Source organism: Anser anser, assembly GCF_964211835.1.
Source record: "Anser anser genome assembly, chromosome: 7".
Taxonomy (NCBI): domain Eukaryota; kingdom Metazoa; phylum Chordata; class Aves; order Anseriformes; family Anatidae; genus Anser; species Anser anser.
The window spans coordinates 21043951-21068317 of NC_139727.1; the positions used below are offsets into that span (position 1 = coordinate 21043951).

Genomic DNA, 24367 nt, shown 5'->3' on the forward strand with positions numbered 1-24367 from the left:
CACCTGCTTTTAGAGGGGGCCTCCGGAGAGGTGGGGCTGTGCTGCGGTGGCCCGGGTGGGGACAGCCCGGCAGTGGCATTTGCCGCTGGAGGGCCCCTCTGGCAGCGACAGCTCGCCTTAGCTGGCCCCGGGCAGCACCACGCTGCTGCTGACCCCAGGTAGCCAGCAAAGGCTTTGGGCTGCAAGGAATCCTCTTCAGTTTTAATGTTATTTAGGTGCCCGTGCAGAAATTTGGACTTTGGCTGGGGTGTTGCTGGCCAGAGGTGGTAAGGGAACGTACCCAGCCCAAGCCTTTTCCCATGCCTGGATGCAGCCAGGTGCCCCAAGGCAATTATCGGCAGGAATTGTCGACAGGAATTGGCTCCATCTCTCGCAGGTAGCTTGCTACCTGAGCCCAGTATTGAACAACTCCAGCAGGAGCTTGGACGTTCACACCCAGCCTGCAGTTCGGAGCTCTGATACCAGACCACGGTAAAAGCTGGCATGCACCAAGCAAGATGTCAGAAAACAATTCCCCACTGCACTAACAGTAAGAGAATAACCAAGGATGGTGTTGCGTGGCTTTTCGGCAGGGAGGGAAAGCGCTGCTGGCAGCCACTGAGAAGACCCAACTGTTCTGCACACTTTACATTAGCCTTTGGAAAAGAACAGCTATGAGGAAGTGGGCAGCACAAGCCATGCCAGTGGTGGGGGCTACAAGCCTGGCCTTGAATAGGGAAAGCCCAAGAAAGGGAGCATTTAGATTAACAGGAATTTTTCAGACCATGTGGGCGTGATGAACTTCCTGCTAAGCAAGCCCAGAAACGTTTGCTGTTATCTATGAGAACTGCTGAGGGACAGTGAGGCATAAAGAGACTGGAAAATGCAAGCTTTTTACCCTTTCAGAAGGGACTGGGGCCAAAAGCCGGGACCTGCTGACAGCTAAATCCCCTCACCCACCAAAAACCGCTGGAACAGATAATCTCACTGCTTGTAAGCAGTGGAGATGAGCAGGAGCCATGGGGACTTGCCAAGGACAGAACCTGGTCAAAGCAATCTGATTTGCTCCTGTGACAGGTAAGGGCATGGTGAAGAAGAGCCCTGGCTGCCATTTCGGTGGATTTTTAAGGCTTCTGACCCGTGTCATGCTCTAGGCTCTTAAGCAACCTTTAAAACATGATGTGGATGGGATGTTGGGTAGGGACAAAACCCATTGGATAATTATACCCAGAGAGTTATCTAGGGTTCACTGTTGAAAAAGAAGAGTTACGCTGAGTGAAGTTCAGGGACATCTGTTCCGGGTCTGGTTTTGTTCAACATTTTCATTAATGATCTGGATGATGGAGGAGAATGTGTGCTTGCTATATTTGCAGATTGGGAAGTATCCAGTGACAAAGCTTCTTGCCTAACCGGCCTTTAGAATAAGCAGGAGCCTGCTAAACCCCACCTAACTGGGCTGCAGCATCAGGGAGACACAGCTAGGGATGTCCTGGGGACCTGGGGGGAGAGAGAGGTCCTGGGGAAGGTCTGCAGGGTACCTGATGTATTTGTGCTGGACCAGTGAGCATCTCATCCACGTCCTGGGACTCTGGGGAAGGAGCTGAGTGCGGGAGGCTGCGCTGGCTCAGCTGCATCGGGAGGGCAGGTGGCATTTGGAAAGCAGGAGACCTCTCCCAGGGCTCTCTGCTGCCAATTTGCTCGCACCGTTATTTGCTTTTGGCCATCTCTGGTGTCTGCAGATTTTAAGGTTTTTCCCCAAGTTCTGTCAGTCATTTGGTGCCATTGTACAAAGTGCTCTCAGCTCAGAGCTGGTGTGTGGTTGCCGCCTGGTCTGGATGCTGCATGGTGCAGTACCTCTGACTGCAGAGACAGACCCTGCCGTCTTCTCCATACAGGACTGGGGAGGAGAATCTTGTTCCCAGTAGCCCACCTGCAGAGCCACTGGCCGTGCACTTGCACGCAGCAGTGGCCTGGTGCAGGTACTGACTGAGTCTGTCCTGCTCAGAAATCAGACTGGTCTGGCCTAAAGGTAATCAAAATGACTGTGTGGAAAATCTCAGTCTGAAAAATCAGTAACTGAACTGGGTTTTGGCTTTCCCCCAAAGGCTTTTCTCCAAAAGGAGATCAGGAGAGCCATGTGCTGGGGTTGGCCTCTCACTCCATGCATGTGGGCTGCCTGTCGTAGGCTGAATCCTGCAACGCTCAGCAGCTGCTGGCCCCATCCGATCAGTGTGTCCCCCCTGCTCCCTGCTCCACCTGTCCTGGTCTCCCCTGCTGCACCCCATCCCACCCCATCTCACCCCAACTCCATCCTCGCTGCGGGACGAGAGCTGGATCACCACAAGTTCATCTCAACATGGAGCTGCTGAAGGCAACACGCAGCTACCAGAGCAGGTTGAAAGGAAGAAGGAGCTCGTGTTGCTCTCAGCTCCAGTTGGGCTTTCCCTCTTTAGACACATCACCCAAGGGAAGGGGAAGCTGGGCCTCCCTTTGATTTCTTCTCCAGGCAAAGCTGCGATTTCATGAGAGATGTTTCTTCTGGCTTTGCCGTGTTCCCACCTGCACTCGAGGTCAGCGTGGGGTGGAGGGCAGGGTGCGTGGAGATGCTGGGGGAGCAGCAGCTGCCTGAAGGGCTCAGCAGCTTGTTGTAGGGGCAGGAGAGGGCTGTGGCACCAGCTGGCTCAGGGGATCAGGCAGAGGATGGGACCCAGCTGTGGGAGAGCCAGAGGGGGAGAGGAAATGAGAGGTGCTGGGGCCTTGCTCCTTCCCCTGGGGAGGAGAGCTGGGGCAGACAGGGAGTCAGTGGGAGGGCACCGAGGTGAGGCCTTGGTGGGGAGACCCCAGAGCGGAGGATCTAGAGCAGAGCCACCGTCACTGAAGCCACCACAGCAGCACTGGTACCCAGCAACAAGGTAAGATCTGGGTCTTGTCTTGGATGTGTGTTTTCAGTGTTTGTGCTTGAGCTCTGCATGTGCATTGCAGATGGAGCAGTAGCTGTTCCAGCACAGGGGTACTTGGCTCCCTCATCTTGGTCAGAGCAAAGCATAGTTTTGCTACAGTGTGTTTGGCCTGACATCTGTGACTGCTCTGTGTCTGCTCACCAATACCTTCAGCAGCAGCTGCTGTCTGTGGAACAGGCGATGGCAAAGACTGAGTGATTTGCACGCTTTGCATGTGGGGGACCTCACTGTGTCTCCTAGCGAGAATCCCTTCTCAGCAGTTTGCTTCCTCTGTGCATGCTAGCAGTGTTGCAGAAATCTTTGCACCAGCTTTGCCTGCCCCACTCACTCAAGCAGGTTGGTTTGTCTCGGTAATATGTTTTACTTTTTTCTCTAAGAGAAAAGTAAAATATCAGGGTTGTGCTTGCCCCTGAGGTACGTGCCCCATGGAGGAAAAGGAGTCTGCACTGAGTGAGGACTGACTGAGTGATGTCCCGCAACTCCATGGTCTGTGTAGCTTCCTTGTGCCCTTGGAGAAACCCACCGTGTCCCTCTGCATCGGCTGAAGCAGCAGGTCCTGCTGGTGCGAGTACATCTCAGGAGATCCAGCTCTGTTTTACACCATTCTCAAAAGACATAGCATGGGGACAGGCTAGCTGGTCAGGTTCCTGCAGCTGACCTCTCCAGGAGGTGCTGTTTGGAGCCAGGAGGGCTGCGAGGAGCCTAGAGGCACTGGTCCCATCCAGTGAGCTGGGGAAACCTCAGCAAGGAGAGGTTTCCTCCTGCTCCCACCCACGCTGCCCTGCCTGAGGATGCTTGCTCTCACCCAGGCTACTCATGCTCCGTTTCTGAATCTTTAGGTGCAAGGTTGTGCTCTCAATAACCAGACAGGCGGAAGCCTTAGAGGGATTGTGCCAACTTTTATTTTACTTCCTTTTTTGAAATGGGATTTGAGGAAGGGAAGGAGATGTGCAAGGGGGAGTTGATTGTTGCAAAAGGGATGCTTTGGATGTACACTGGCAAAGGTATTCCTGTCTGACTGGAAATGACTGAAGCAGTAAAGCAAGACAGGCAGAACACCGCCTCGGTGGACATGCTTGCTTTATGCAGGTTTTTGGTTTTAAGGTCTACTTCATGGGTTATTTCATGTACAAAACAAAAAGGCATATTTTAATATATATGTCTACATATGTATTTGTATATATACATGATATATATATACATACACATATTTTATATCTGTCCAACTCCCAGTTCCTAAAGGTTTCAAGTCTGAAGGGCCATGCCTATAAATGCACTACAAAGAGATGCCAATCAACTGAAATGCTTTCTCACCATCTGCCAGATAAATTGGCGGGCAAGATGTCTTCCACCAAAATCTCACAGGCGTGCAGGGAGAAGGGGTCGGCCAAGCACTGAAGAGCAGCCCCACGTCGCCTCGTCCCTGTTTCCCATTACTGGCTGTCCCGGGAAAGGGAGGGTTTGGGGTCAGACTGAAACACACTGAGCTTGGCTGCCCACGGGCCAGGCGCCCTGCCCGCCGGGGCTCCTGCTTCCCCATGAGGCTTCCAGTAGACTGTTTTGGTTTCCTTACCAAGAGGGAGGGTAAGGGGGTTGGTGGGCAGGGAGGGAAGGGGTTTGGGAGGGGAAAGACAGTCAAAATTCACCATACGATAGTTAGACAAATCTTCATAGAGGTCCGTCTGCCCGCTCGCTGCGCACTCTCTCTCTCGCACTCTCTTGCTCTCTCTTGCTTTCACTCTCACTCTCTGCAGGACGTACGCTGTTGTAGGGCTAAAGGTCTCCTTTTGTCAGGCTAAGGTCAAGTCCCCGGGTGGTGGCGGGCAGCCCTTCATACAGGCCTGTCCACGGCATATTGGCAAGGGCTCAGGTTGGAAGCAGCCGTCTGCACAGCCGGGTAGGTGAAGTTGGCGTGCTGCTTGGCCTTCAGCCTCAGGCTGGCCAGGCTGGAGTTGCACGTGTCCCTGTACATGTAGGGGCTGGCTGTGGAGGCATACGGACAGGCACTGGATGAGACAGCGGAGTTGAGGCTCGGGCTGTTCAGGTTGTTGATGTTTCCCAGGTTGTTGAGGCTGGAGGCCGGGACCCCAGTCACCGCGGAAGGGACCATGGAAGAAGGCATGGTCATCGAGGCGATGGAGCTGGGCGGGGAGAACATGGGCTGGGAGGAGAGGGGACTGACGTTCATGGAGTTGAAGAACGGGAAGCTCTTGGCCGAGAGCGGGCTGGTGGCGAGCCCCTTGGTGGCCCAGTTGTTGTAGGAGTAGCTGGAATACATGTCGTCGTAAGGCTGCATCAGTCCGTTGAACTGGGCTCCGAAGCTGTTCTTGCAGAGCTCGGCCTGCTGGTTCCTCTCCCGTTTCCTCCACTTGGCCCGGCGGTTTTTGAACCAGACCTGCAAGAGGGAGAGAAGGGAGAGGATGGAGTCACTCTGGGCTGTCCCCTGCAGGGGACCTTGCCCCAGCCTCTTTCTCCAGTGAGACATGAGTGGGTGAAGGGCTGGGGTTGTTCCCAGGGAGCTGGAGGCCGAGCACCAGGGAGGGGTGCTGTCCTACAGTCAGTAGTCCTACACCAGTCCCACCCAGTCCTACATCGCTGTGTGGATGCTGATGCCAGACAGTGGTGCTGGTCCTACACAGGTGGCACATCCACAAACCACCTCTGGAAGTCTTTCAGGTCTCTAATGTAGCTTTGACTCGTGGGCCCTGGATGCTGCAGTGAGTTTGTTTGGCATAAACTAGTGGAGGAGATCAAGGAGTGACTAAGGATGTGGCCCATGCTTGGTTCTTGTTGGCTTTAAAGGGCAGGCCTGCATCTGTGTCCTGGCATGGGCTAACAGAGAGAGCCCCCGCTGCCCGCCTTCTGTGTGCTGCCTCACCCACCACACTGAACAAACAAATGCCCTTTGCATGGAGAAAAGGGAGGAAAACAGCTTCTGTGTTACCGAGTGTGCACAGCCTGGGAGAAGGGGTTGGGGTTGTGTGACTTGGGAGCAAAGCATTTGGGGGATGCAGCTGGAGAGCTGCTCAGCTGAGGAAATAACCTTTCTTGCTTTGCCTTCACCTCAGCATCAGCTGGGCGGGCGCTAGAAGTCTGTCTTCTAACAGGAAAATCTGTTAGCGTTGGAGGGACTCAAACAATATAACTTCCTGGAGCGTGGAAGCTGCTGGAAGGCTATTCATGGTGCTGCTAACTCATATTTCTAGTAGCGGAGAGAAGACCTCGTTCCAGCTGGAGCCCTGCCACGCCGTGCCTGTGACTGCACAGCGGTTTGGGAACTCCAAAGGGAGCCCTCCAGCGAGGCTGGGGATGACGGTACAACAAGGAAGGGGTTTGCTGGGTCAGGGAGCTGGCTGGTGGGGCAGAGCTTGGCCACTGGACTTCCCTGTGCTACTGCTGTAAGCTTGTGCTGGGTGAGGAAGGCATGGCCAGCACGGGCTGTGTGTGAGGCTGGATGTACCGGATCTCGGGTGGAGACCGTCGTGAGGTGCTCTCTAGAGGGGGAATTGTTCTAGCATTCCTCATTCCTTCCTGGGTTCGGGGACAGCTTGGTGGCTTGCATCACAGGCGTTTTCCTGCCCCACAAGCTTGTGCATGGGAGGGTGAGAGGGCTGCAGTCCTACCCGCACTCGTGCCTCCGTCAGGTTGGTCCAGACTGCGATCTCCTCCCTGGTGCTCATGTCCGGATAGCGGTTCCTCTGGAAGGTGGCCTCCAGCTCCTGCAGCTGCTGGCTGGTGAAGTGAGTCCTCTGCCTCCGCTGCTTCTTCTTCAGCGAGCCGTCCTCAGGGTTGGAGTCGTCCGTCTGGTTTTGTTGGGACTTTTCAGTGTCTGCGGGGGAAACAGAGAGGAGAGTTAGTTTGGGGGCTTGGATGTGTTGGGGAGCCTCTCCTTGGGGTGTTGGATGCATGCCCCTCTGCTGTGGTCACCAGCAGTTCCAGCAGCACCCACCAGAGGAGCAGTCCCACCTCCCTCCCTCGCCCTGCTGACCAAGTGTCTGCCTCGCACCGCACCCACGGCTCCCTTTATAAAAACCAAAAGGAAATTGTCATTTATGGCAGAGCAAAAGATCAAATGGTGTTTTTGCAGAGAAGTGAGTGGGGAAAGGCAGGCTGCTAGTGATGGCAAGTTGAGGCTCTTAAATTAACTAAGCCAAAGAAACACAAACTTTTATCCTTCCAGTGCTTTCATGGTTAGGTGCGCATATTTTCATTTTAAAAAAGTAGGAAAGAGCCTCTCTTAGACCTTACCACGGATTATTTGAGCATCTCCCTGTCCTTCTCATTCAGAGCTCCCTCTCTGAGAGTCTGTGTCTTTTGTTTCATCACCCCCTTCGATGAACATCCTGAAACTCTGGTGGCTGCACCAATATCTAACCACAGAGTGCTGCTCAGCCTGCTGCCAGTCGCTAAATCCAGACCTTAGCGTGCCTGCCTGCTCTGAGCTCGGGCTGGAGGTGGGCAGCTCGGCCAAGCCAGGTGCCTCCCTCTGCCACAACCCTCGCCCTGCGAGTAAAGATTTCTTCTTCTTCAGTAGAGGACATCGAAGCTGAGTCACTCAGTGAGTGGACAACAGTGAGAGGGGAGAGAAAATGCAGCTTTTTTTTTTTTTTGAAAAAAAGAAAGGGGGGAATTCCCTGCCAGGAAACAAGACAAGTCACCATGGAGTAAAATTACTCCAGATAAAATGAATCACTGCTGATGTTCACCACCACCTTCTGCTGCTCTAGGAGCTTCTGATACACTTCCAACCGAAAATCGGGATTTCAGCAGGAAGGGGAGGTGTTCTTTTCCAGTGTTAAATACTCCACAAAACCAAGTAGAAATGGTTGCAAACAATGGCCAAGCTGTTGCATTCAGGAGAAGAATCTTTTTTTTAAAAAAAGCCTGGCATCATTCCACTGAGTTTCAGATGAAAAGGGTTTTTTGTTTGGTTGTGGTTTTTTAAGTGGAAGCTAGCTTAAAAGGCTTCAAAGTCCAGAAAAATATCCTAACATGGAAGCTGTCCTGGGCAGCCCATTAAGGCACAAGGAAGCAGGGGACCCTGGAATACAGCTGGGTGAGGAGAGAAGGTTCTTCAAGGCCAATGGACGTGCCCTTCAAAAAGTAAGACCCACGAAATCCAAATGGCAGAGAGAGGCCCTAAGAGAGACTGAAAAGCACCCAGACACCCGGACGGTCAATTCTTAAACCCCTCCCTGCCATTCCCAGGAAAACCCTGCTTTCCCCAGCACCTGTCTTCCCCTGAGGGGAGCAATGCTGGGGTCCTGGGGAGTGTTTGCAGGGGAGGTGACCACCCTTCACGGAGGACAGCCTGAGCACGAGCCAGAAGAATTTTTTCTATGGATATATGATGCAAGGACTGCAGCAGTGCAGAGTTCCTGTATGCTCCCCACTATCCACCTCCTGTTCTGTGGCATGTTTAATGCTGCTGTTGGATATAAGGGAGACCGAAGTCATTGTAATGCAAGTAAAACTTAAGGTGGGACGGGCAGAAATTTTGTTAACTATGCTCATGGCAAGAGAGCATCCACACAGCATCTTCTCTGCTCCCGCGGTCTCTGCTAAGTGATTACAGAGACCTCACCTCCATACTGTTTCCAAAAAGGAGAGGTGAGGAAAAAGCTGTTCTGGTGTTAACAAGGCCAGGTGCCCACCCTAGGACTCATCAAGTAGCTTGCTTGTAGTCTGCAGAGGTGGCACACCCAGCCTCAGCAGTGAGGGCTGGAAACCATCACAAGCTGCTGGCTTTTGGTTGAAAGGAATGGTAGTGCAAACTTCTTAGCCAGACCTCTGAAACCTTCAATATTAATAACTTTACCACTTCTTTATGTACCAACAGACGGCAGAGAAACTAATGCAAGGAGAGTGAGCTGGCTGTGTAGAGCAGCCCTGAGACCGCTGGAGAAAGCTCTGGCACGTGTTGGTTCCCACCAGCAGGGCACAAGCTGGTCGTGCTGGGCAGGAAGGCACCATCTCCTGCTCCCAGAGCCAGCATAAGGCAGTGTTTCCAGACAGGCTGGACCAGCAAGAGAACTTTCAAAGTGCACTCTTGAAATGGAAGAAGCCATAAGACCTGAAAATAGGACCTGTAGGAGCTCTCCTTGCTGCCACGAGTATCCTCATGCAGGGATCCCAACAGAACTGTTGGAAGCATGTTCTTGATTATTTATTTATTTTTTCAGTAGCAGTTATTGCCAAGGGGATAAATCTGATTTCTCTAGCTGAGTGCTCTGAGCCAGTGTTGGAAGAGGGAGATTCCTGCATCACCCATCTCTAAAACAGATTAAAAAGGGAGTGATGGCACCACGTCTGAGCTAGTTATTAGGAATGGCTCAGTACAGATGAAGGGACAACATTTGGTTTGTTTGCTCATCTGCTAAGTCTGGGTTAATTAAGAGCCTGATGCATACATGGGATATGTTCCCACAGGAGCCCCTGACACGTGGATTTCAAAAGGGGCTGCTGCCAAACAGGAGGCTGTGCCCAAACCAGGAGTTCCCGCTGACAGCTGCCGTTCTTCACGCAGGAAGAAATTACAGCAAAAGGGTATGACAACGGAGCAAAACCCACTGGCTAATGGGCTGCATCTTGGTGGAAGAGCTAACCAAGTATTTTGCTTTGGTATTCACCTTCTGCATGCCCTCTGGGGTAGGACTTTCCCTAAATCTTGTGAAGTCGAAGTGGATGTGGGAATCCTGTCTCTGAGTCTGGAAAAACCTGCAGCTGTACCTTCCTCTTAGTGTCCTCTCTGTTTCCACACCTGCTGCCTTTGGCTCTTCCTGAACCATTGCTTACAGGGAACATCGTCTTCATTTCTGCTTCTTCTCCAGACAGGGGAATGTGCTCTCTGTAAAGGCACTGTGGTGGGGACCAGAAGTGTGGCAGTCTGGGGGAACCCAGGAAAAGGAAGAGCCCCTTGGGCTGCCCTGAATCCACACTGAGGAGCTGGCTGTAGAAAATATCCTCCTCTCCCTTGCTCTCCTCCTGCCTGATGAGAGCTAACAGAATGGGGTGTTGCAAATGCTCAGCACCATCGGAGGGTGCTGAGGATCTCAGAAAGCCCGGACAGAGGAGGTTTCTGCTCTGTTCCCTACCATCTCTTGCTCTGCAGATGGAGCAAAGGAAAAGTGGGGCTGTGTTTTTTGGGGGGAAGGCAGGAATCTCCAGAAGTGACGTACCATGGTGCTGTGCCATGCCCTTCCCTGCCTGTGCTGGGGACACGTGCCTGGTGCAGCTGCCGTCAGCCTCCCTGGTGTGAGCGCAGGAGCTGGCAGCCCCCGTGCGCAGGTAACGCTGGCACACGGCCGCCTCACAGAGTGACTTTATTTCTAGACTATGTAAGACAGCGGGGAGTGACGTCGCCAGGCACCAAGCATTTATTATCGCCCTAAAATAGGCTGTGGGATGCATCCCATGCACGTTCGCCCACTCAATGAAACTCCTGCAGTCATAGCTGGAATTAGCTGCTCACGCCTAATGGAAAAAAAGAGAAGTCCGCTCCTAAATTGGCAGTTCTGTGCAGGGACTGGGGGGCTCCATCGGGAAGGCCACTTGGATAGAGACACACGCCGTGCATCCCCAGCAGCTGACGAGGAGCCACTGAGCTTGGGGATGTGCCCAACTAAGGTACGCACGCAGCAAGGAATTCGGCGGGTGGATTCTCTGACCATAGCTACGATGCTCCCCCTGTGATGCTTGCTCCAGAGAATTTTAATCTGCATCATTATGCTGATTAGCTTCTGCAGGTGGGTGAGCCCGGAGGCTTTACACAGGGAGCAGCAGGCTGTCCCCAGCCCTCACCTCCCCTTGCGCAGGTGCTCTTAGGGGGAGCTTTGCATCATCTCTTCCTTTGAACCCAGGAAGTTGAGCCCAAGGCCAACCTAACCCATAGCAAGGAAAGCTTCAACTCGAGCACTTAGGCACAGGCAATGCTCGCCCCACGCCTCCCCCAGCTCGCTTTCTGCCCACCAGGTCCCACTCCCCCACTAGGGAGGATCGCGGGGCCTCGCACTCACCGCTGTGGTCCTGCCCCTTGCAGCTGTGCTCGTGCTGGGGGGTGCCGGAGTCCGAGAGCGACAGGGCTGGGCTGCGAGCCTCCGCGTCCGCCAGCAGGTTGAAATCCATGGGGCAGGAATGGGCAGCAGAGGAGGAGGAATCTGAAAAAGCAGGCACGGGGTGGTTAGGGAGACGGACCTGTGTTCCTGACCTCTCCCCACCCGCTCGGGGAGGGACCTGCCAACCCTTGAGGGGAGGCCTAGGGAGAGCAAAGGATCCTTGTGTGATCCTCGGACCCCCTCCGAGTTTCCTGGCTGGAAAATGGAGATGCCAGGCTTTCTGCTGAGCTCCCCTATAAATCAAAGATCATCTAGCGGCACTTCTATTTGCAGCCTTCAGAGAAAGAGCCTCCAATTTATAGGTGACATTCAGACTGAAATAGCAACGCCGGAGCATGCTGTGTAACGGAGATCTGAGGAAGTGGTTCTGGGCCAGCCAAGGGCTGTTAGCACCTTCCCCAGACATCCCGCCTCTCCCCGGCCTCCTGCCACAGTTTCCCTGCGCTCTCCTTCGCTTCCCAGCAAGCTGGCCGGGCACAAGCAATGCTCGGAGACCGTGAACGTGGACAAACACATGTGCACACCCAGCAGAAAGCCGCCCCTGCGTGTGGCACTAGGATGAAGGCACATTGGCCTTCTCAGAGGCTGCCACGAGCTGGGTCAGTGCAAGTGGACTCCTGTTGGTTACAAGAGGACCTCTGCAGCCTGAATTAACATGGGAATCGCATTACATGCCCTTGGGTGCTGGGGGGATGAGTAAGCCTGGCTGGAGCAGCAGCTTGCTTCCAGCTTTGGGTCATCTTGACCAAAGGCTCCCCAGCTCCTCTTCTGCGGCTGTGGGCTACCTCCCTCACTGAAAGCATCCCAGCTGGGGAGCTGCTCCCCACAGTGTGGCCAGGACCAGGACTCCCCAACCTTCCTTTTCCATGCTTTTCTGTCCCAGGGTCAATTATTCCAGTCCCACTCCTCTGGGCCTCCATGCCCTCCACCTGTGACTACGTTGCCTGGAAGGGTTTGGTTGAGAGCTGCTCTATCCAGGACTCCGTTGGAGTCTCACGAAGAGGCAGGAGTGAAGCAGTAGGTGTTACCAGCCCAGCCACGTCACCTCAGCAAGGTGAGCAGGCCCCATGTTAGGCCCTAAGTCCAAGTTTCAGCTCACAATGCTGCCGCACACAGTATGATGTGTGGTTGCCAGCGCGCACTGGTTTAATGGTTTCTGAAGGCTTCAAGGAGAGCGGCTGGGCCCAGCAGTTTCTAAAGCTCCTGTCACCCCAGCCAGGCAGCCTGTCACTCAGTGGCTGTAAACACGTGCCAGGACCAGGGACCTCCAGGTACAGGGCTGTGGGACCAGGTGTTTGGGATTTCCGAGCTACAGGTTGTGGTCAGTTGGGAAGGTTGGTGGAGGATTGCACGACCCCTCTAATCCACGCGTGTTGGGGCAGGGCTGACTGGAGGCAGCATTTCATCTGGTCTGCGCTAGCCTTTAAACATGTAAACAAGAGATTAATAACATAGCTTTTGCACCTCCTTTGGAGGTGGATGACAGTGACTAAGAATGTATTTTCAGAGCTGTCTAAAGCCTCCTGTCAATTTGAGCAGGGCTGCTGCTGGGGCCCTTGGCAAAGGCAGCCCCTGTACCTGCAGAATGCCTCCAAGGCCGCGGCGAGAGAAGCCATTCCTAGCGCCTGTCCTGCTGGTTTCTGCGGCAGGCCATGGTCACGACTCCCCCAGAAGTTCTCCTCCCTGGTGCCCCTCCATCCCCAGCCCCTGCTGAGCCTCAGTGCTGGCCCCAGCCCCGTTCTGAGAGCAGCATCCCTTGCTGGTTTCCCAGACCTTTGCCTCCTCCGGGCTTTTTGTCTCCTGTCGGACAGAAGTGGCTCCGTGTTTGCCGTGGGACTGGTTTCCATTTCCCCCCCATGGCTGTCTGACCTTTGGTGTCTGCAGGCCACGTGAGCTCCCGGCGGCAGCGGGGCACAGCCCTGTTGCTTTCTGCCATGTGTACGCACACAACGCAGTGTGACGGGGGCTGTGTTTTCTTTAATACCTTTGCATGGAGTAAGGAGAGTCCATCTGCTGCTGATATTGCCATGGCTTTTAGCATGGCTCTTGGAATTATGCAGAAACGCGCAGTGAATTAATTCGCTGGATTAAGTCTTGATTAAGATGTGTGTCACTTTGCTGTCTCAGAATTTATTAAGAGCCCTTCTTGAGGCGGCGGCAGATGGAATTTCTGCCCAATGTTTGTAGATGATAATTTCCCCTCTTCTACAGCCATTTGCATATGATTGCATCTGTCAAGCACAATTTCCTCTCTTTGAGGGCTTGACTCCGCACTGGACCAGATTTAAGGAGGAATTCAGACTCCTGCCTCATTGTAACTGCAGGACAGCATCCTCCTGTGCATGGACCTGTTTGCCTCAAGACTCTTGCTCGTCTTGCATCGGTTTCATTTGTGCAAACTGGGGTGGAGATACAGAAACCGTGAGGGGAGCAGTTTTACAGCCGCCTTTATAGGTGTAAATGACAACATAAGGCATAAGGCTTGGGGGAAGCCAGCCCCAGTATTTAGGACTCACATCCCATCCCGCACTGCACCCATGCAGTGGCTGTGTGCTTGATATGAGCTGCTGGGCACTGTAGTCCGCTTGGCCTGCCTCAGGGATGTGCCAGGGACCTGGGCTGAAACTGGTTGTAAAGCGTGGCCCATGTCCAAGTTGAAACCAGGACTTCTGACTCAGGAGCAAGTTTGATTTTTTGAACCAAATGTAACACTATGAGGATTTCAGAGAGGAAATTTTGTGTGTGTGTGATTATGTACCTACTACAAGTGCCCTATGCAGTGGCATCAAGCAAGGCCCTTTCAGCTTGCCATGGGCAGAACAAACAAAAGCGAGAGGAGACCTGCTCCGCACAGCCGTGGAGGGCTGCTGGGGCGAGCGTCCGAGCTCTGCACTGGTGTACGTAGCTGGGGACACCCCCTGCTGCCGACACAAAGGGCTGTAGGTATTACTCTAGATTATACAGCCCTTTCGGATTTAATTAAAGGAGCTTTCCTCCACACTGGCTAGATCTCGCTGTAGGCAGAGACATTAAGAAAGTCGATGATAAACCTTTGTGGTGTTCTTACCAAGTCGTTTGTTCTCAGGGAGTTACTGGAATTGGCACCTCAGAAGTGTCTTTAGATAGCATCAGATTTATTGTTGCCATCTGAGCCTTCATCTCATTTTCTCTTAATGTAAAAGGACCATTTCTTTCAGGGCAGCTTCTGTACTTGTAACGTGGAGCCAGACTCGCTCAGTTTTCAGTTTTGTAAAATCACCCCTGGCCCCCAGCCTGCTCTGGCGCGTGTAGCTCCTTCCATCTACGTACTTCACTGTGCCCGTGATAAAAGGTTCCCAAATCCGTAACAAACAGATCTTTTCTTCAGGCCACCACCCATGCACATCCTTTCTGCTGGCAGGGAGCAGCAACTGCTGCTGCCTGGGTGCTGTGAAAGGCAGTGGGCATGAGGTGCAGCATCTCCAGCCACCCAGGGGGGACACCTCGCTTACCCAAAAAGAGCAAGCGAGGGTCCCCGTGACCTTCCTCCTGGATCTCGGTAACATGCTGCTCCATCGCCTGGGAGCAGAGATTCCTCCGCTTGTTTTTTTTGGAGGGGTGGGAAGGAAACATAAAGGCTGACTGCAAGCCAAGCAGGGCTAATTATAGCAGTGGCTTTGGTGCTGTGGGTGCTGCCCACGGCGAGCTACCCCGAGACTGACAAGCGCGCCTTGCCGAGCTCCCTGTGCTGCCACTGGGGAGTGGGCCACAAGCGTGTGCCCGCTGAGCTGAGGCACCAGCAGGTCTGTTTGGGGGGAGAGGCCGTCCGTCCGGTCGTTTGATGCTGTTTGCCTTCCCCAAGAGGATATGCAGGGAGCTGGCATTTGGGATCCCGAGGGCTGCCCGTATCCCCTTCTGCCCTTCGAGTTTATCTAACCATGTATACAGGAAGAGGATCTGTCCACATGTACTTTGGTCCTCATGGGGGTTGAGCTAAGGTGGAGCTGCCCCTGCCTCTGTCCCACATCAGAGGGGAGTGGGCTGGGGCTGCCCTGTCCCATCCTGCAAGAGATTTTTGCTTTCCCGATCCATGTGTTTGTGCAGGACGGTGCCACGCGAGTGTCCACGGGCTGGGGTCTCCAGTGGCACAGCACATGTGGCACACGAATTGCGCACCAAGCTAAGGGCTGACACACGTGCTGCCTGTGAGGGCTCCTTCCCTGCAGCAAGAGAGCAAGAAGGGTGGGATATGAGACAATAATCTTCTCTTCCTCAAGACTACAGAAATACAGCCACAGGGAGACCAGGGTCATCCGCTGCTAAACTTCTCGGCGTAACTTTAAGTCTCTAATCTTAATGGAATTGCAGCAGGAACCAAGCAAGACCATTAATCACTGGAAGATAAACAGCAGCAGCAAACCGGTTACCCAGAGCGCAGCCCCGTTGCGGGCAGGAGAGCTGCCTGCCTGCCTCCAAAACCCCGGGGCTGTGTGCAGCCCCCGGCTGGCCGAGCGGCGCTTCCAGGCGTGTGCTCACCAGAGGATCACGAACCGCCAGCGAGGGCTGAGTCACAGTTTATTATAAACTTTATTTCTCGATTTAGTCCTTGCAGTGCGTTGCTAACCCCTGAGCTCTGGCACGGGGTGTCTTTGTAGCAGTGTGTGCTGCTTTAAAGCCTGGAACATTTTTTTCTGCTCTCCCATCGGTAGGAATTGCCAAAGCTCCCCGGGGTGCTTGGTATCTGATTGCTGTTGGAGCAAGCTGTTTTGAGCTGCAAGAGCATCGCAGGCAGCGTGGTGCCACGCTGCAGGGCTTCCCGCTTGGGCTGGCTGCAAGGGGCAGCCTCTCTGTTTCTATCTGCTCTCTTCATTATCGGAGAAGCTCCTGATAATGTGGGCTAGGGTGGGGAGAGGATGGGGAGATAAGCACTGTCGCTGACTTGGCTTGTGATGTAGGTAAAATCACTTGGCTGCTCTGAGACTCCATTCCTCATCTCAGAAATGATGTTAATGAGCCCCTTTGAGCTGTGAGAGGCAATGAAGCAAAATTCCTTTAAGTGCTTCCAGATCCTCAGATAAGAGGTGGTAGGGAAATGCACAGCATCGCTGGACCCTGCCGAACACATTCTCCAGGGGCTGGGGGCAGCCCACAAAGTGCGAGCGAGCCGCTGGCTTCCCGGGCCTCCACTCAAGCCTCTGGCTGTGGAGGAGGGTGACGGCCAAAATGCCTGCTCTGGGCAGGCATTAAAGCATTGGTATCACGCAGGATTATCACAGTGGATATGTCCCAAGGATTGACAGGTCTGTACCTATGTCCGCAGGGAAAAAGGTCTGTATCACAGCCCTGCCGCAGGGAAGAGCTGTGGCATACTATGACCCACACGTTGCAGATCGCCCTCCCCAACACTTCCACCCAGAGGGGGTCCTCTGCAGCCCCCAGACTGTGGCAGCCCCCACTGAGCTCAGCTGCAGGGGACAGAGAGATCCGTGGAGCCAGGGCAGCGCTCCTTCACTCGGCTTATGCCAAAGCAAGCTTGGGACCCCACCGGAGCTGCCGTTAGCCTACCTGGATAGCTTCTGAAATGGTGCCCGAAGCTTGGAAATGAAGAGCTAATCATAATACAGAAGGGAAGCCCCGCCACACTTTCTGCAAAGTTGTTTTTTTTTTTTTTTTTTTTTTTCCTAAATGAAATGTTCATGCTGTGTTCATCCTTGTAGGAATTGCAGCGTGGGTCTGGCTGTGTCCAGCTGCCTTCCCTGCGTGCCTTGCACGCTGCGCCTCGCCGGGGCGCGCAGCACCTTGGCTCCATCAGCCGGGGCTGCGATTTTCTTTCTGACAGACTATGCAGCTACATTAATAAAGCTGCACTTTGTTATGGCTTATTTTGTTTGTTAGGCATCTGGAACAAAATAAATCAGCAAAGGCTTAGTTTTGCCAGAACGAATCGCAGTTGCACAAAGTTGCTGGCAGTGTCAGGCTCTGTAGCACAGGAGTGCTGGGAGCGACGTGTGCTTTGCGGGCGCAGGGAAGTCCTTCAGAGAAACTGATCGCTTTGGTCAGGGAGAAAAGAGGCTGATTTGGGGGACAAATTCTGCCTGAGAGCATCGCACGACCGAAATAAAGCAGAGAGAGGGGGCTCAGCTCTGCCGATCCCTGTGCGCCCTGGCAGGCTGCGCTCGCAGCACATCTGCCTGCATCTGTATGGCAGCGAGCAGCACAGCTGCGGCGGCTGAGGGACTCCTGTTTCCCCTTGCACGCACAAAGCACTCGTGTTTGCACGTCCAGAAGCTGGGCAGAAGCGGAGATGGGAGCGAGGCAGCGGTGGAGCAGCGTCGCTGGTGGAAGCACGCGCCAGGATCTGCTGCTTGCGCAAAGGGCAGCGGGCCTGGCATGGGCGCACCGGTACGCCGTGCTGCGTTTGTTTGGGTGGCTGTATGAGTTTGAGCGATTATTCCAGCAGTAAAAGGGAACTGGCCCAATGCCCGCGGCGGATGCGTTCACGGCAGAGCTTCGGCGTCCTTTTGGTATCTCTGTGGCTGCAAAGTTGACCCGTTTGAGGGAGGCTGGGGCTGAGAGGCGGCGCTGGAGCTATGCGGCTCCAGCTGCCACGGGAGCTTTGTATGCAGATGGAGGGCAGCAGATGACTCAGATGCTACCAGGGATGTAAATGATTCTCACAATTAGTAAACAAGCTCAAGAAAGCCCCTAATCAGGCGGGTGATGCATAGGGCTGAAGGTCGGGAAGGCTCCGCCGTGCAGCCGGCACGTCACACCCTTTATGCGTCTCCGACCTTGGCGCGCTGCGAAGCCGCCCGCGTTCGCCGTCAGTCAGCGTTTCTGCAATAAATCCTCGCCGCAGAAGTTTGACTCGGTCATAAACATTTGCTCCGTGACAAAACTTGGCAAAAAATGGTGGCTGGAAAGAATCATTTTTTAGGGGGAAGTGCCGCCGGGTTGCTGTTTTAAAACCCGGCAGGGCTGTGAAGGGAAGAGGAGTTTGGCTGGGGGTGCCGCGGTGGCCGAGGGGCAGCGCTGCTGGGGACGCCAACCAGAGCCCCGACGTGGCCAGCCGGCTGCCAGGGCTGCGTCATCCCAACATGCAGAGCCGGCGGAGCCGATGTCTGGGCTGTAAGGTTTCCCTGATAATTACTTTTTTTCTCCTAAGCAATTTATATTTAATATATTTTTTTAAGTGCTCTGGCAGGAACGCCCTTGCAGGACGCGGGCTGCCATGAATAAAGCAAGCAATGAGCTCAGACCGCAGCATCCCGAGCAGGAGAGGAGAGGACGTGCGGCAGCTGCCAGCACCCCTCTGGGGGGGGTCGCTGGGGCAGATGCTGGAGCTCGCCACACACATACACACACCCCCCACCTTTATGGACCTTGCAACATGCCCTGAAGGTCAGCCTGTTTACCCAGACATTGTGCAGAGGGGGATGAGGAGGGGATCGGCCCTCCCCACTGCAAACACGGCTGGATCCAGCCCTGCACCCTTGTGCAAGTGGCCCACGCTTGCAGGATTGGGCCCAGGGTGCCGAGGGAACCTCTCGCCCCGCAGCAAACCGTGCCATAAATGTGGGGGCACGAAGATGTGGGAAGCAGTGGAACCCGGCTTTGAATGTCAGGGTCCTGAAATGCACTGCACTGCTTAAGGACTGTGTGCAAAGTCTGGGCTTTTTAAATTTTTTTTTTTGTTTAATCCTTAGTTTTTTCCATCTGTTCCACGCTGCATCCCATACAGAGCCCTGGGAGGTAGGCATTTTGGGTGGGTAATGAAGAAAGCTGCAGATCCATAATTACTCATTCAGCCTGGCCCTCGGGCAATCCCATCAAAGTGGTTCAGAGAAAAAAGGGCCGGGGCAGAGGGAAGCGAGCGCTCTGGAAGCAGCTCGGGTCGCAGCCCCTCGGCCCGACCGCTGTGGGGACACGGAGAGACGGCTCGGCAGCCCCAGCCCCAAACCCGACCGAGGACAGCCCAGCACCGGCCGCGGTGTGCCAAACGCCCTGGCAGCCCCTCTCCCCCAGCTGCAGACAAGCTCCCGCACTGGCTTCTCTGCACCCATATTAAAATTGTGCTGAAAACCCCTTCTGAGCAGGACGTACAAGTACGCACCGCTCAACGCTTTGCCCGTGAAATTTCTCCCTGGTCAAGTACAGCGCGACTTTTATGGCTCAACATATATCTCTTACATCCAAGATTTTTATTTATCTATTTTTTTAAAATCATCACCCTCCATCCAACTCTCTAAACAATTTTCCTCTTTTTTTTTTTTGGTGGAAAAAAATCCATGAATTTACTTAAAAAAATAACCCTGCAATAAATGCGCATCTCAAAAAAAAAAAAAAAAGCTTGTAGAACTGGAAGTTTTGGATATTGTGGCACCAAAAATAAAACTGATGGAACAAAAAGGGAATTTCATGTGGTTTTCATTGTCAAGTCTAAGCTCAGAAACAAACAGGAAATAAAAATGGCTAAAACAAAAGAGATTTCTTTTAAAGTATGTTCAAATCTAAGTGGGGAGCTGGTTTATTTGGGAGGCATTCTCTGTTTATTTGTTTTTCAGAAAGACGAGTAAATAAAAACGTCCACACGCAGACAGGTCAACTTGATTCATGGTTAAACTCTCATGCTTCTCTCTGGTCAGTTATTATAAGCACTTCTTAAAAATTAGCCTTGCAGAAACGGCACCCTGAGAAGGGGCAGGAAGGGAGACGAGGCTGGGGCTGCTGCTGCTGGACGGGAGCTGGGAGGCAGGACGGAGGGGGAGGCAGGCAGGCAGGCCAGAGTCACCGCGCACTCGCCGACGATGCCTTTCGCTTCATCTGCGCGCCCTTTGCATTTCTGCAGGCAGCCCTGCTGGGGCTGAGCCTCCCGGCCCACGCCGTCCCCCCGAAGCCCTGCTAGCAGCAGATAAAGGCGTTGATTTAATAAAAGTGGTCTGTGGGACCGGGGCTGGGAGAAACAGCCAAGCATGTGCCGCATCCCAGAGACACAAGTGTTTCTTGGGCTCGCAGGTTTTGGGACGGTGGAAGTTGTTTGCTGGGGAAATCGGGGTCTGCAGACAGGTGTCTCATTCACGGGAGCTCTGACTGTAATTTAGGAGTTTAATTGGATGAATGCAGGACCCCAGGTCTGCTTCAGCTGAGATCACGAGTAGCTACAGAACCGTCAATGCATTCCTGAATGCTTTGAATCGTTGAAAAATCAGATGTGCGAAATGAATAGCAGCTTCGGCACTTCTAGCTCTGGTTTCCCTACTCTTGTGCGTGGAGAAAAAGGGTGTAAATGTTTACTTTCTGGTGGAGCCGTGCTTTGGGAGACAGAGAGCATCGCATCAAGGGTCAGGGGACAGAGGCAGCATTTCTGGCTCTGTGCTGGGCTGCTTCCCCTCTGCGAGATGGGTAACGTTCCCTCCTGCTAAATCATTCAGCAACCCGCCTACGGGAAGGCTCACGAGGAGAGATCAGAAGGTGCAGTTTGTCAAAAACGGGCACTCCGAGCTTGAACTTGTTCCCATCAGATCAGCAGGAGATTTCCTGTTCAGCATGCGGGGGACCAGCCTCTTCCCAGATCTGCTGGGCAATACCCTGAAACTGGTGGGGACAGCAGAGGAGGGGGCTTCCCTCCCCAGCTCCGTATCTCTATTTAGAGCCTAATAATAACGGAAACGCTTCTCAGCCGCCATCCAGCTAGATCTCCTGGTTCCTTCCCCAGAAGGACTCAGGATTTAGTTGTTGCCCATGCTGAAAGCCAGCAGGGCTGTCTCCAGCAACCCCACAGCAGCACTAGTCCTGAGCCGGGGGGGCCGAGCAAAGCCCTGCCGGCAGAAGCGACCCGCTCTGCGTTCCGTCCCGCTGCGCCTCCAGCAGCAGCCTGCGGGCTGCCTTAAATGCCCCACGGAAGCCAAGAGCTAATAACCAGCTTCATTCAATTCCCAGTCACATTATTATCCAATCTGCCAGAGGCATTAATATTCAGAGGTGAGCCAGGCGGGAGGGCAGGGGTGCGGGCGCGGGGAGCGGCACACAAAGGGGAGGCGCAGCGAGGCTGGCCTCACAAATCCTCTTTCTCTGGCCGCCTGAAGCCCCCGGCCCCGATTCAGCCCCGTGCTGGCCAGAGAGGGTTTTTCCCCCAGCCTCGAGGCTAACTGTGATGCTGGTCAGTGGAGGCAGAGGGCAAGCTGGGGGTAGCCCAGCGCTGTGCCCCCTGTGCCCCAGCCAAAAGCCAGGTCCCAGCTCTGGCTCAGCTCGATGTCCTCGGACCCCAGCATCCCGTGACAAGTGGGGACCACCCCCCTGCAGCCAGGCCCTGAGCAAATAGCAAGGTCCTGTGTTCAAATGGCCGGATAACCACCGAGCCCGCGCAGAGATGCCGCAGCCTCCTGCTCCCGACCCCACAGCCTCATCCCGCTGCCTTCCCGAAGCAGGGCGCGTGGTGTGAGGCCACCAGTGATCCCCACGGGGGACTTCGTTCCCAGCCCAGGACCTCCCCTGTCCCCAGAGCCAGGGCACATGTGCCAGGTCACGAGACAGAACTCATGTCCCCGGCTCATCTCATCTTCCTTTTGGAGCTGTCTCCTAGATCAGGTTTCTGGCTTTTTCTTTTTGGCAGTCTCCAAAGTCAGCCTCACCTCTCAATCTCAAGGTTTTGGGTAGCATCTGACGATAGAAAAGATGCCGCTCTTTTTGCCGACTCCCCACAGGGTACGCAAACCAATACTTGGCAATTCAAAGTTTTCAGCTCTGTTAACTGCCCGAATTAAGCCCTTTTAGAAATGCAACAGATACCACACTTTTAAACCAGTGCCTTGTACAGGAGAGCCCGGTTACTGGGACATAGGTGGGTTTCACGGGGAGAGCCCAGCCTGCAGGTCTTGTGCAATCCCGGTAACATCAGGAAAAACACTGCCCTTGCCCAGAGCCCCCTCCGGGTCGCCAGGGACAGCCATCTCCTGCGAGGGCTCCCGGTAGGGAGTACCGGGCATGCTGCGGCCATTTGCTAACGAAAACCAAACCCTGCCCCGTTTCTGCAAACATTTGTGGAGCCTGAGCGCAGCTCCCGTGCCCTGCTGGTCCCTCTGGAGCCAGCAGGCAGCTCTTTGTCCCTCACAGCAAGGCACGACCGAAGCCTGTGCAAACACCCATCCCTCCGGCTCACCGGCACGCCACGGGAGCGGGGGGCTCACGGAGACCCTGGCCCCATCGCCAAAAACGCCGTCCTTTTCCTTCCTTTGGAAGCTGGGACAGGAACACGGGGGACGCTCCTGAGAGCCCCCTTCCAAAACTTGCTTTCAGCATCTCTCCAACTCGCGGAGGGCACGAAGCCACCCCACACGGACACCCCGCAGGGCACACAGCGGGCTGGGACCCCCCGAGCCCTGCTGGGGAACACCGAGGTGGGAGCATCCCCGGGGCGCTGCGGCCGGGGGCTCGCTCCCGCACCCCCCGCAGCCTCCCCCGCAGAGCCCAGCCGGCTGGGAGCGGTGTGCGGAGCCCGGGGGGGGGGCTGCCCGTCCCAGCCCGTCCCGCTCAGCTGTCCGGCGGCGGCGGGGGCTCCGGGCGAGGGGCTGACAGGTGTGCCCCCCTCGGCGGCACCGGGCCGGGGCCCCGCCGCCCCCCCGAGCCGGCTCCAACAGCTGCAGCGCAGCCCCCGGGGCTCTCCCCCCGCCCCGGGCTCCCCGCCGCCCGCGGCCACCGGCACCCCCGCCGCGAGGAAGAGGACTTCGGGGCGCCGCTCTGCCGCCTGCCCCCGGGCCGGGCTCGCCGCCGGAGCCCGACAGCCGGCTCTGCCCGGAGCCTCCCCCCGGGGGCCGGCCGGGGCTGACGCTCCCGGTCGGGGCCCCGGCGACGACGGCCCCCGGGAGCCCCCCAGCAGCCCGGGGCAGGTTCGCCCCGTCGGCGGGGGCCGGGCTCGCCCTCTCCCCGGAGCTGCAGGGAGGTCGGCCGCGCTGTAAACAGGCGGCAGCCCGTTACATAAATATCATTTATCCAGCTGTCCAGAAGCCGTCGGGCTGCCTTCCTTTTCCCAGGCGATGTCTCCCCGCCTCTGCTCCCCGCTCCCCCGGACCCTGCAGACAGCCGATCCGGCAGCCCGTTATTTACAGCGAGCCCCGGCTAATTTAAACAGCCCCTGCCCCGCTCGCCCGAGTGGAAAATGCCTAAGTTTAGCAACCGCCAGGCGCTCCGGGAGGGGCCCGCGGCGGCCCCGAGGGGGCGGCCGGGGCTGCGGCGCTCCGGCGGCGGGCGGCCCGGGGTAGCAGCCGGGGAGCGCACGGCCCCCGGGGCCGCTGCTGGAGCGCGGGGCAGCTCCCGGTGCGCCCGCTGTCCCCCTGCCCCGGGGGTACCGGGACGGGGGTGCCGGGACGGCGGAGCCGGGCGGAGCGCCCCGAGCCGCCCCGCCGGGGATGCTCTCGCCCCGCCGCCGGTTTCGGCGAGGCTGCGGCGGGGAGGGTGGGGTGGGGGGATAGAAGCGGGGCCCGGAGGGGCACTTACGGCGGCTCCAGGCGCGGGCTCGGCTGCTGGGCGGCCTCAGTCCTGCGAGCGGCGCGAAGCTGCTGCCCCCCGCCCCGCCGCCCGGGCTGCTCCGCCGCCGTCGGCGAGTAAATCCCGGGGCTCGGCGGGCACTCGGCGCCTCGCTGCCGGCCCGCGGCTCACGGGGAGGGCGCCGGCCGACTGCCTCCCATTCACCCCGGCCATTCACTTTATGGCGGCCGGCCGGCGCCCCCCGCCAGCTGCACCGGGCGCCCCGCTCCCGCCCGCCCCATTCCAGCTGCGCGCCCGCCGCCGCCCGCCCCGTCCAGCGCCGCCCGCCCCGCCCCCGCCCCGAGCCCCGCCCCTCGGCCCGGCGCGACCAATCGCAACGCGGCTCATTTGCATCCCGGCGCGCCCCGGCACGCGGATTGGCTGAGGCGCGCGGCGGGCCTCGCCCGTACCGCCTCGGCCACGCCCCGTCCCGGCAGCGCGGGTGCTGCCGCCGCCGGCGCCGCGCCAGGGCTGGGGGAGCGGCGGGGCCGTCGGGGGCAGCGGCACCGGTACGGGCACGGGCACGGCCCCGGCACGGCACCCGCCCCGGGCACTGCTCCTGGCCATGCCCCGCCTGCTCCGCTTCACAGCTTGCCGGCCCCGTGCCTCCCGTCCGCCCCACCGGCGTGCACCGACGGCTCCGGCCCCCGGCGCGGCGAGCCCCGGGGTGCCCGCCCCGGGGTGCCCGCCCCGAGGTGCCCGCCCCGCCGTCGGGGCTCGGGCTCGGTGCAGGCGGCTCCCCTCTGTGCCGAGCCCTGGGGAGCTGCAGGAGCGGGCTCGGCCCCGCTGTCGGGCCCCGGGTCGCCGCGGGCG

At 56.4% G+C, this 24367-nt stretch overlaps 1 protein-coding gene and 1 long non-coding RNA gene across 2 annotated transcripts; one reads left to right on the forward strand and one right to left on the reverse strand.

Moving 5' to 3' along the window:
• Positions 1–786: 786 nt before the first annotated feature.
• Positions 787–18725, forward strand: LOC310902847. The gene is made up of 2 exons (XR_014587036.1): positions 787–2891; positions 9369–18725. It is a non-coding gene; the product is annotated as an uncharacterized lncRNA (long non-coding RNA).
• Positions 3819–23793, reverse strand: PITX3 (paired like homeodomain 3). Its single transcript, XM_083844991.1, has 4 exons — positions 23525–23793; positions 10955–11095; positions 6563–6768; positions 3819–5334 (listed from the first exon to the last, which is right to left on the reverse strand). The coding sequence occupies exons 2-4, from the start codon at positions 11061–11063 to the stop codon at positions 4771–4773; spliced, it is 879 nt and encodes a 292-aa protein (XP_083701117.1). The 5' UTR covers positions 11064–11095; positions 23525–23793; the 3' UTR covers positions 3819–4770.
• Between the last annotated feature and the right edge of the window lie 574 nt (positions 23794–24367).